General features: G+C 43.5%; 1 protein-coding gene across 1 annotated transcript in view; it reads right to left on the bottom strand.

Moving 5' to 3' along the window:
* Window positions 1-860: 860 nt before the first annotated feature.
* Window positions 861-12,500, bottom strand: part of LOC119589575 — a gene marked incomplete at its 3' end in the record, with an annotated part of 148,482 nt that continues 136,842 nt past the window's right edge. Inside the window, 1 exon segment of the mRNA XM_037938174.1 lies at window positions 861-1,035. Coding sequence (XP_037794102.1) covers window positions 861-1,035 — 175 coding nt within the window.

Here is a 12,500-nt window from a genome sequence, read left to right on the forward strand (position 1 = left end):
GGAGAGAGAAGGAGAGAGAAGGAGAGAGAAGGAGAGAGAAGGAGAAAGAGAAAGAGAGAGAGAGAATGACTGAAAGTCGAAAACTACTTCACCATTACAGAATCTTCTATGAAATTTATGAACAGACCATAACAAACCTAGGCATGATGAAGCAAAACCTCAAAGTCATGCACATCTTAGCTATCATGGACATTACGAAACTAGTCAAGAATGAAAAAAATAATCCATAACCGCAGACATTACAACACCGACCACAACATCACAAATCGACAACAACAACAACACCCAACAACATATAAACGACTTTTGCAGAACTCGACTCAAGGCGCACGCAGCACTATAAGGATCTCGCGCGACCGCATCTGTCACATAAGTCGTAAGTCCTAAATTAACACCTGGGGACGTGGCCCATAATGGCAGCCGTCGCATCCATACATCACGGCAGCCCCCTTGAAGATGTGCCGGAGACTTCGCAAGAACACCGTGACACAGATTAGCTCTCACGCTCTCCAATTCATGCAGGCAACACACGGATTCGCGGAGGTAAATTATGCAGACATGCTGTCTACACACTGCCTACATGGTAAACTGCATAGAGAGAGCTAATACGCGGCATTTTGCATATTTAGGGTCGACGCCATAAAGTCGCATTGCTTATAAAACGGTTTGGCTTATATGGTCTGATGCCCGTTCTCTGCCGTTGGTTGAATGTGTATCGGCGACAGAAATCAGACTAAGTGATTTTCTTAAACCCTTTTCCTCTTTTTATCATTACTTTTCACGGTGTGTTTATCCTAAAGGTATACAAAGTACCGCCGCAGCACAAGGAACAACGTAATAACATCACATTGAGTACTCACCTGCCCTGAAGATCTCTCCGCAGCCGTCGCAACGCGTGGCGAATTGGGAGTCGTAACAAGGGCCACAGAATATCTTGTCCATCTTGGATCCAAATTGTTTGTCCACGAGGGACACCTGGCACTTGTTGCACAGGAAACATTTCTCATGCCAGTGCTTGTCCTTGTACGACAAATCCTAGAACACAGAAAAAATAATCAGTTATGGAAAAAATATAATCTACACAAAATGCTATCTAATGTGAACATACTGTAAATAAAATGTTACCTAAGTAATAAATGAACTTTACTTTGTGTTGCAAAGCAAAAAAATAAATCCAAGGGTGAAATAACAAGACATTTATGTTACCCCAGGCAACTTCTCGTCTGCCATTTAGGCTCCGTTTTCTTTTAGTTATCTCTACATCAGAGAAAATGGAGAAGAGTAGCATGACTAACTGTAGTAATATCAGAAAGGCAAAATGGCAATAACATTACAATCACATATCCACAAAATATACACATATAGTCATCTCGACTTTTGTTTGCAAAATGATCTAACGTTAGCTTCGTTACCTCTTATTTCTTGGTAGTTTACAATAGTCGCCACTTTAATTTCAAGATAATTTACAATTTCCAACTGAACAACGATTATACCATCTCATAAACAAGAAAAATAGTAATGGTAATAAGAGAACACATAAAAATAAACAAAGTAGACAAAACACATAAACTCTACAACTTGCACCATAAAACCTGTTTCATTGTCTTTCTAATTTCCCTACACACATCTGCAGCATCCCTTTTCTGCTTGATCGAATCCGGCCACGCCAAAGAGGCCATGCATTCCTCGCAAACCGGTTAGGTAACCGTCACCGGACCATGTTCAGGTACAATGTAGTTATTCACTTCACTTCACTTCACACACACACACAACACACACACACACACACACACACACACACCACAAACAACACACACACACACACACACACACACACACACACACACACACACACACACACACACACACACACACACACACACACACACACACACACACAAACAAACACACACACACACACACACACACATCCTTGCATAGCTCATACTGTACATCTCTATCTCATTCTACACACACTGATGCAAAGTCAAGTAGTGCAGAGACACAGATACAAACGCACGCACGAACACCCACAAAAACACACGTGTGCACAAACTTGTATTCTTAAACTCCATATTCCTATATCTGACAAAAATCACAATCACGCTACCATGGCAACCGCGGTAAAAAAGAAAAAATAAGAGAAACAAAAATGCTGACAATGCGAATGAGAAGAACAAGAAGAAAGACGAAAATAGGAAAAAAAAAATCAATATGTGCATTGCCAGACTGAGTGACACGATGTCTCGCAGTGGCACGGCTTATGACACTACCAACTGCCCGTGACTTGTCATCTCGATGGGGCCATTGCAGCTCTGTCGTTCGTAATAGTTGTTTCCATGAGCTGAAATTAGTTATTAATAGACTTTCCATGGTTTTCGGTTTCAAATATATTCCTTGTGTTTTTCTTATGCCTCTTTCTTTCTTGTTTTCTGTGTTTTTTTTCATCAAAATCTCTCTCTCTCTCTCTCTCTCTCTCTCTCTCTCTCTCTCTCTCTCTCTCTCTCCTTCTCATCTCTCCCTTCCTCTCCTTTCTCTTTCTCTTTTCATTTTCCTTTTCCTTTCCCTCACCCTCTTCTTCTTCTTCATTTTTCTCTTTCTCTCTTCTCTCATCTCTCCCTCTCCTCTCTCTCTCATTCTTCTCTCTCTCTCTCTCTCTCTCTCTCTCTCTTCTCTTCTCTCTCCCTCTCTCTCTCCTTCTCTTTCTCTCATTCCCCCTTCTCTCTCCCTCTGCCCTCTTCCCTCTCTCTCTCCTTCTGCCCCCTTCCCTCTCTCTTCTTCTGCCCTCTGCCCTCTTTCTCCTTCCCTCGTCCCTCTCCCTCCTTCCCTCCACACTTCCCTCCACACTCTTTCCTCGACAGCTTTGCTCTTTATGCCTTCTCTTTAACCTTGTCTTACCCAACACTTTGGCACCACCTCGCCGCCAACTCAGATCTCTGCGCTGCGGTACATATATCTTCTAGCTTAAAAGCTTATTTTTATGTACTTACACTGCCGCCAGCCCTTCCTCTCTATCTTCTATTCCTCCGTCTCCTACGGTTTGTCTCTATGTCTGTGTCTGTGAATCACATTTCTCTCTCTCTTTAACCACTCACTCTCTCTCTCTCTCTCTCTCTCCTCTCTCTCTCTCTCACTCACTCACTCACTCACTCACTCACTCACTCACTCACTCACTCACTCACTCACTCACTCACTCACTCACTCACTCAATCACTCTCACTCACTCACTCCACTCTCACTCTCTCATCTACCTTCCTCCCTCTCTCTCTGTCTTATTTACTTATTACCTTTACTTTCCCATCTTTTATCATCACGTTATCAGTCTTCCTCCGGGAATTTGTGCCGTTTGCGTCAGAGCTGAGCTGCTGATACAGACCTGGCTTAGGCTATGAAAGGAAGGGATCGTATTTTGGAGCTTATAATCAACAACTTGCGGTGACAGCTGCGAGGTTTAAATTTGAAATGTGGACGTTGTATCGCTAAGCCTGTGTTCCATTTTAAACATTTACGACAGGTTCTGGGGTTTTTAGCTATATAAGAAAATGATAGGCTGTCGATAACTTAGACTGGGTCTTCATTTATCACCGTTTAATGGTCGGTATTAAAGTCAATCATGAAGTTATTAATGGGCTAATGCGATTTTAATCTGTATCGGAATTCCCTTCCCCGATATCTGTTATGATAATGGAAGGCACTTATCGATGTTATATTCCGTTCTTAAGCGGCTCTCATCACGAGTGCCCGCAACCACCATTTCTTAGCCATTTCCTGGTCACGGCACAGTGCCCATCCATTCACACACAACTCTGTTCTTGCGTCATTCATATTCTTGGCACTGGTAAGCCTACGAGGGTCAAAGGGTCTAGTACTCAATAATCCTCGTCCTTTTTTTTTTTTTTTCCTCACACCTTGTTACATGACTAGAAAGTAACAGGAAAACCCGAAATGGCAAACGCATCCCCCCCCCCAAAAAAAAAAAGCTAAACGACGTCGCTCATTTGTCTTTCAGCGAGGGATATGTTGCAATAACAGTCCAAAGGGCGCAAGTTAGCCGTCGCAGCATTAGCTTCGCTTATCTTTATGACTCCCATAAAAATGATGACCAGTAGAATAGCTTCATTATCGGCCTTTCGCAGCCAGCATACGTTTCTACGGCACCGACCATTCCAACGGCGGAAATTACGAGGCCATTTTCGCCATTTCGGATGTGCCGGGGGGGTTTGGGCCTGGTTTCGGTCGGTCTCTCAATGGGAAAATTGGTTTTCAAATTGGTTTCGGGGGAATTTTAGGGGGTGTCTGGCGAGGGCTGTTTTTAAGCTGATCCCATCCGGCGCCCGCCGTTTGTGCGAGCGGGCGGGTTGGCTGGACTAAATTGGGCATTCTCTCTCTTTCCCCTTTTTTCCTTCTTTCGGCTTTTTGTCTGGTGCTCTCTCTCTCTCTTCCCCCTCCATAATAAAAACCCCTCTCCACATGTCTCTCTTCTAAACTCTCTTTCTCTCTATCCTCTCCCTTTTCCCCCTCCTCTCTCCCTCCCCCCAACCCCCTCCTCTTCCCCCCCTCTCCTCTCTCTATCCTCTCTCATAAATTCCCCCTCTTTTCTTCCCTTTTCCCTCCTCTTTCTCTCTTCCCTCCCCCTCTCTTCTCTCCCCTCTCTCTCCCTCTCCCTCCTCTCTCTTTCTTTTCCCCCTTCCCCCCTCCTTTTTCTTCTTCTCCCCCCCTTCCCTCTCCCTTCCCTCCCTCTCCCTCCCCTTCCCTTTCTCTCCCTCTCCCCCCTTTCCTCCCTTCTCCTCGCCTCCCTCCCTTCCCCTCCCCCCTCTCTCGCCCCCTTCCCCCTTCCGCCCCCTTTCCCCTTTCCCTTCCATTTTTCCCCCCTTTCCCTTTCCTCCTCCTCTCTCCTCTCTCCTCCTTTCTCTCCTCCCTTTTCTCTCTCTCTCTTTTTTCCCCCTTTCCTTTCTTCCCTCCTTCTCTCCCTTTTTTCCTCTCTTCCCCCTCCTTCCCTCCCTCTCTCCTTCCTCTCCCTCTCTCTCTTCCTTCCTCTCCCTCTCCTCAAATTGCATTTTCCTTTATTTTTTTTTTCGTCTTTCGTTTATCATTGCTATATATGTAATATTTCTACATACCGTGTAGAGTGGATGGACAAACACGGGGTCACTAAAACCCTGGCTCAAGACTGGATCCGTCAAAAACACCGCCAATGGATTCAGAGGGGGAGGGGGGGGGGGGGGGAAAAAGGGGGGAGGGAGGGAGGGGGGAGGGAGGGAGGGGGGGGGGAGGGGGGGGAGGGGGAGGGGAGGGAGAGAGGAGAAGGGAGAGAAAGAGGGGGGAAAAAGAGAGAGGAGAGAGGGGGAAAAGAGGAGGGGGAGGAGAGAGAGAGAGAGAAGAGAGGAGGAGAGAGAAAAGAGGGGGGGGACAATCGCACGCACGCCTACACCCCCCAACACACACACACACTTTTTTTTTTCTTTCTCTCTCTCTCTTCCCTTTTTTAAACCCCCCTTTTCCTTGTTCAATCTCTTTTTTCCGCACTTACCACTAAACACAAACACACGTTTCATTTTTTTTTTATTTTCCTTTAAGTAATTCGGATGTTTTTGCGACGAGGGGCTGTTACGCAAGGGGACTGACACTTGACCCCCCGGCCCCGTTGGGCCTGGCACCTTGTACGGGGAGAAGGCCACGCTCCATCATTCCCCTTTATGTTCGAAAACAGTGTTTTTTTTACTGTAAACATTTTAGGGTTTTTTCGTTTTGTTCCGCCTTTTTTTTAAACTTTTCCGGTGTGGTTGTTATTTATATATATTTTTTTATTATTCATATCTTTATGTCTATCTGTAATTCATCCTCTATTTTCAATCTTCCTTTCCCAATTCTCTGTCTGTTTGTCTCCCTTTCCCGCTCTCCTCTCCTCTCTTCTTCTTCTTCTTCTTCTTCTTCTTCCTCTTCTTCTTTTCTTCCTTCTTCTTCTTCTTCTTCTTCTTGTTTTCTTCTTCTTCTTTTTTCTTCTTCTTCTTCTTCTTCTTTTTCTTCTTCTTCTTCTTCTCCTCCTCCTCCTCCTCCTCCTCCTCCTCCTCCTCCTCCTCCTCCTCCTCCTCCTCCTCCTCCTCCTCCTCCTCCTCCTCCTCCCCCTCCCCCTCCTCTTCGCCGATGCTATCAGCCCAGCGGCCAGACACTTTCACTCGAGGGCACAGCATCTGTTTTAAGACACTGTTCTCATTTTCATTCTGCCCCTTTGCCTTCGATTTATTTCTCCTCATTCATTCAATTATTCTCCTTCTCTCTTCGTCTATTATTTTTGCTTCTTGAGAAATGAAAGGAGTAACGAGAAGTGAATGGTTAATAAAAGGGGTGAATAGAGAGAGATAAAAAAAAAAAAAAAAAAACATAAAAAGAAAATAAATAGAAAAAAGTACAGGGTACAGGTAAAGAGAAAATAAAACAAATAGAGAGGAAGAGAGAAGAGTAAAGAAGAAGTGGAAGAAAAAGACGGGTTTGTATGCAGATGAGAGAGCAAGGGGCAAAGGGCAACAAATGGTGTGTATATGATATATCCCAAATACTCTTAACTCCTTTATTCATCCCCCTCTCTCTGACCTTTGACCTCCCCCCCCCCCATTCCCCATCTACTTATCTACCGAGTGACCTAATCTCAACACAGGTCCTTTCACCCCAGTGTGGATTTCTGGCACCTGACTCATTTCCCGGCTTCTCAGTGCCATGACACGGCACTGAGGGACGAGAGGGAATGGGGGAGAGGGGGAGGGAGAGAGAGGGAAGGAGGGAGAGAGAGAGAAAGAAAGAAAGAGGGAGAAAGAAAGGAAGGAGGGAGAGAGAGAAAGGAAGAGGGGAGAGTGAGGGAAAGACTGAGATAGGAAGGGGCAGTGGGGGAGGGAGAAAGAACAACGAAGAGAGGAGGAGAGAGGAGAAGAAAGGAAAGAGAGAGAGAGAAGGGAGGCGGAGATGATAGAGGAGGAGGAGGAGGAGGAGGAGGAGGAGGAGGAGGAGGAGGAAGAGGAGGAGGAGGAGGAAAATAAGAAGGAAAATGTTGAAGGTAGAAGGGTTACCAAGAAAGAAGACACATATAAAAGAAACAAGGTAAAAAAAAAAAAATAAATAAAAGGAAGAATAAGAGATAGAAAAAAAAATATCAACCCAGAAAATCGAAAGCTACAATCTGCCCTCTCCCCTCCCCCCCCCCAAAAAAAAACCCTCTCCCCCTTCCCCAACCCCCACCACGAACACACACACACACACACACACACACAGGGGAATGACACGGAGACCCAACCACTCCTAGCAAGACGGCAGAAACTCCTGGCGAAGGTTGGCCAGATTTTCAAGTACCACTTTACTACTGTCGTTAAGTGGTCAAGTGAGTGTTCCTCGGTGAACGTAAATCTAGCTCGTTTGTTCAGATAATGTTCATGGCTCATTGGGGATGCCGGCTGTTGGGTCGGCTTTTCTTTCTGTCTCTCTCTTTCCCTTTTTCCTTCTGTCTATCTGTCTGTCTGTCTGTTCGTCTGTCGGACTGTCTTTCTGTCTGTCGGATTGTCTGTCTGTCTGTCTGTCTGTCTGTCTGTCTGTCTGTCTGTATGTCCGTCCGTCCGTCCGTCTGACTGACTGACTGACTGACTGACTGACTGACTGACTGACTGTCTCTCTCTCTCTCTCTCTCTCTCTCTCTCTCTCTCTCTCTCTCTCTCTCTCTCTCTCTCTCTCTCTCTCTCTCTCTCTCTCTCTCTCTCTCTCTTCTTATTCATTTTCGATGTTTTTCCTTTCTTTCCTTAATACTTTTTCTCCCCTTCCTATTCGATCCTTCCTCTCCATCCTCCACCTTCTTCACCTCCCTACCTCCTCTTCCTCTTCCTCCTCCTCCTCTTCCACCTCCACCTCCTCTTACTCCTCCGCCTCTTCCTCTCATCTTCCTCCTCCTCCTACTCCTCCTCCTCCACCTCCTCCTCTACCTCTTCCTACTCCTCCTCCTTTCCTCCTCCTCCTCCTCCTCCTTTCCTCCTCCAAGATTAACCCACACCTACTGCGATTCTGTGGAAAGATAAAAATACCTCAAACGAGAGAAAAATGATTAAAAAAAAGACGAAAAAAGAGACGAAAAAAGAGGAGAAACAAAAGGAAAAAAAATAGAGACAAGGGAAAGATCTAAAGCGGAAACACAAGAGTCAGAGAGACGGCTGGAGGAGGGGGGAGGGTGGGGAGGGGGTTGCCGGGGGGTGAGGGGGTGGGGGATCGTGTGTGTGTGGTGGGGGGGGGGGATTTCTGAACTTTCTTTGTCGACTTTCCGAGAGATCAGATAAGATATATATATATATATATATATATATATATATATATATATATATATATATATATATATATATATATAAGGAACGTGTGCAAGGCGTGTTGTTTGAACAGGCAATTGTTAGATAGAATTTCAATATACAAAATCAAAATGGCACATAGTCATATATAAAAACAGCAGATGGATAATAAAAAATACAAAAAAAAAGAAAACAAATAAACAAAGAAATATGAAAAATAAATCATAAAGAAAAAACGTGAAGTTAAGAAAGTGAACCGCCTGTCTAAAAAAAAAATTAGCGATTCTGGAGTTCAAACAAACCTAATAACTCTGGACGTTTTCTACGTTATCTCGAATTGCTAAGGGTGTCCCTTCGCCTCCTTATCTGCTCTGAGATAATTCCCTGTCATTTCTGCTTCCGCTATCTTATCATCTACCTAAGTATAGTCCCTCTGCTAACTATCTTTCTTTTTGTCTTTCTCCCATTCCCCCTTTCTCTCTCTTCCTCTTTTTTTCTTTTCTTTCTCTCTTTCTTTCTTTCTCGTTCTCACCCTCTCCCTCTCCCTCTCCCTCTTCCTTTTCCTTCTCCTTAGCTCACCTCTTTCTCTCTCGTCTCCGTCTCCCCCCCCCCTCTCTCTCTCTCTCTCTCTCTCTCTCTCTCTCTCTCTCTGTACCTTTCCCTCTCACGAAAACTAAAACTAAAATAGCAAATATCTTAAACAGAACAAACGCCTCTCACAAGAAGAAAAGTCTTAATTTGCCTCAGCTGGGCCCGAAAACAGGTGTGCGACCGCGTAAGAAGAGCCAAGTTACCCCCGAAATTGTACAGAAAGAAGGGTCGTTTTCTATGATAAGACAGAGGATTTTTTTCTTCTTATCACTGCGTCGTTTTCAGTTTCGAATCGGCGATCGTTGATGTTCATAATTCCGTCTTTATTATTATTATTATTTTCAAATCGGTGTTTGTTTCTTTGCCTTTTTTTAGTTTGCTTTCTCTCTCAGGATCTGATTAGTACACTAGGTTACGTCTATCTTCATCTCCATTTCCCCCAATTTCTCCTTCCTTATCTAAATTCATCCTATCTCTCCCCTTCCTCTCCTCTCCCTCCAGCCTCCCCTCCTCCCTCCTTCCTCCAATTCCCCTCCACCTTTCCCCTCCCTCACCTCTCCTCTCCACCGTTCCCCTCTCCTCTCCTTTCCTCTCCTCTCCACCCTTCCCCTCCCTCACCTCTCCTCTCCATCCTTCCCCCTCTTTCCCTCTCCTTCCTTCCAACGCCAAGGCCAATCTCTCGCACACACCTCGTGAGCCATAGTACAATGCGCCTCCACACAGTCGGCGACTGTTTGGCGAATTTCTGACAGCTGGAGAGATACAGGTCGTGACGAAACTGTAGCCAAATTACCGTTGTCACAAGCCTGGTCTTCCCTGCCTGTCTTACACGCCATGCCACGTTAACGTTAGATGGAGCCAAATGTTAATTTCGTTGGAAGATGCTGATGTGTGTGTTTTTTTTTCACTTGTGTTTTGTTACGATTATGGTAACTATTATTCTTATTGTAGTTGTCTTCGCTGTTGCAGTTGTTTTGTTGTTGTTATGAGTATTACATCAGTGTTTTTAAGACAGTCTGATATCCTCACAGTTTGGTATCACTGCCTTACGTAATCATTCACATTAAAATGTGATAAGTCATTCGCATCAAAATGCATTGTTATCCATTATTTTTTTTTAAATACAATGTACTCCATTCTGGTCATGGGTGCCAGAGTACCCAAAATGTACATAATTCATGAGTTTGAAAAAAAAAAAAAAAAATCCTTCGCCGTGACCCGACCCTGCCATGACCCATGACCTCTACGACCCTTCCATGAACCTCCAACCCACGATTTTAAGATACATGATCGTCTGCCTCATTTTGGTAAATCTTGAGTTACAGGTCTCTAGAGTCGACACATTTGGCACTCCGACGCGGAAGTGAGATATGTGGGAGGGATGTGCGAGTCGGAGCGTAAGGGGGGCGGGGTGGACAGGCCCGGGGGTGGTGTGTGAAAGTGAAGGTGGGTGTGAGAAGGTGGATGTGTGTGTGTTTATATATATATATATATATATATATATATATATATATATATATATATATATATATATATATATATATACACATATATATATAAATATATATATATAGAAAGATAGATAGATAGATAGATAGATAGATAAATAGATAGGTAGACAAATGAATAGACAGACAGATAACTGGACAAAGGTAGATAGAGAGAGACAGCCAGATAATCAGATAACCATCACCTGATGTCAGTTGTTTGCAATTCTACACAATAGAAAGTAACGAAAGTTGCGAGGACAAAAGACATGACATGAGTCATAGCTAATTAAGGAGTGGGCAGCCATTCATCACCCTCTCGTCGCCAGCGGACCTGATGCCCTCCGCTCCTGCTGGCACGCTGTGAGTGACGCCCTAACTGCCCTGTCCACGTGCTGGTCATTTCCGCTGGCAGCTCGTCTACGGAGCGACTACAGACAAAACACATACACAAATGTGTCCCAAGAAGTCAAAACGTACCCGGAACTCTGTCTAAATGCAAGACAATATTTGCTTTGGACGTTTATCGTGAAAAATCAACAACACACTGAACGAAATATACTAGAGAAAGAAAGCAACGGGAATTAAATAAATGGACGACAAAACCTAGAAAAGGGGGGGTAAGTGTGGTTTGGCAATGGTACACACCGGGTTTATTGTAGTTTGGCCTACGAGGGTCGTAGGTCTTGGGCTGTCGACGGAAAGCAAGAAACGAAGACAGAAAGAAAATGTATGGTCTGGCCTACACGAACGGTAAACAAGATATTCTCGGAAACCGATAAAAGACGACACCCATAGACGAAAATGGTGATATGAATGATCTACACTGATTAGGTCCGTGGTAAAGCATGTCTCGTCTCAGCTATTCGACTACAGCATAACAAAACACACCCATAAATAAAAACATTTTTTTCTCTAACCCCACGAAGATTTAATAAGGTGAGAGGGAGTTCCAACACCTTAAGTACTACGAAAAAATGGTTGATTTATGGCCCACGCACCCCCAACGGAAAGAAAAAACTGGCCAGCCCATTAGATCTACGACAGGTTGGCATTAATCAGTCCTATTCCAAGAAGGTGGTTATATTCATCTCTTCTTGGATGTGAAATATCGAAAGACTATTGTACGTTGGAAGATCTTCGCCCGGTGGCACTAAAGATGAGAATGTAGTTCGTGGGATGCATACCATATTATACTTAATTTGTAGGATGGTATATTACATAATTTACTGAATTGGAAGGTCCATTTTGTATGTTTGTTTTTCAGCATAAAAGAAAAAGGAATAGAAATAAACACAAAGAGAGGAAAGGGGGACCAGGATATGGCTAGCATGACAGAAATTCAATGCATGCCACGTTAGTCTTGCCAAGTAAACTTCACGGTATCTTATTTATAATCAGTGAACGTTCAGATTTAATGAAATCATTGTTTTATCAAATACAAAACTCTTATTTTTAAGCAGTGATAAAAGTTGTTTCGTCCCCATCTTCAAAAAGAAAAGTTTTCTACTAGAAAGCATACCGCCTTTGGTACGATTTGTTTTTACACTAGTTACTGCCAAGACAGCTAAGAAGAAAATGGGAACTCTCCTTTAAACGGATGGTTAACTTAGGTATATTTTGAGGTTCCTCCTTCAAAAATACCCGAGGAACTGATTCGGAAAGGGACATTCTTCTGAGATATAAATAAATTAATTAACCAGAAATCTCGAATTCTTTGAAGAGGCTTGCTTTCAAATAACCAACTTTCGCTGTTTAAAAATGCCATAGATAAAAGGTATATGATAATAATAATAATAATAATAATAATAATAATAATAATAATAATAATATTAATAATAACAATAATGATACAAAAGAACAAACGCAAGATCAGTCCTGGCCATTCAAAAATAGCTTGGCCACTTTCTTAAAAGGATCTAAACCACTCTACTGTTTATATTATATCAATTACACGATGACACAAACATCCGCCATAAAACACCAGATGTATGTATATTCATGAGTCCTCGATGTACTGTACATATTTACCTTCTCGTAATGTAGTCAAATATGATAAAACAGGCATATAAGATAATTTGCCAATCAACACCAATTGCTATGATAT

Source organism: Penaeus monodon, chromosome 26 (assembly GCF_015228065.2).
Source record: "Penaeus monodon isolate SGIC_2016 chromosome 26, NSTDA_Pmon_1, whole genome shotgun sequence".
NCBI classification, from domain to species: domain Eukaryota; kingdom Metazoa; phylum Arthropoda; class Malacostraca; order Decapoda; family Penaeidae; genus Penaeus; species Penaeus monodon.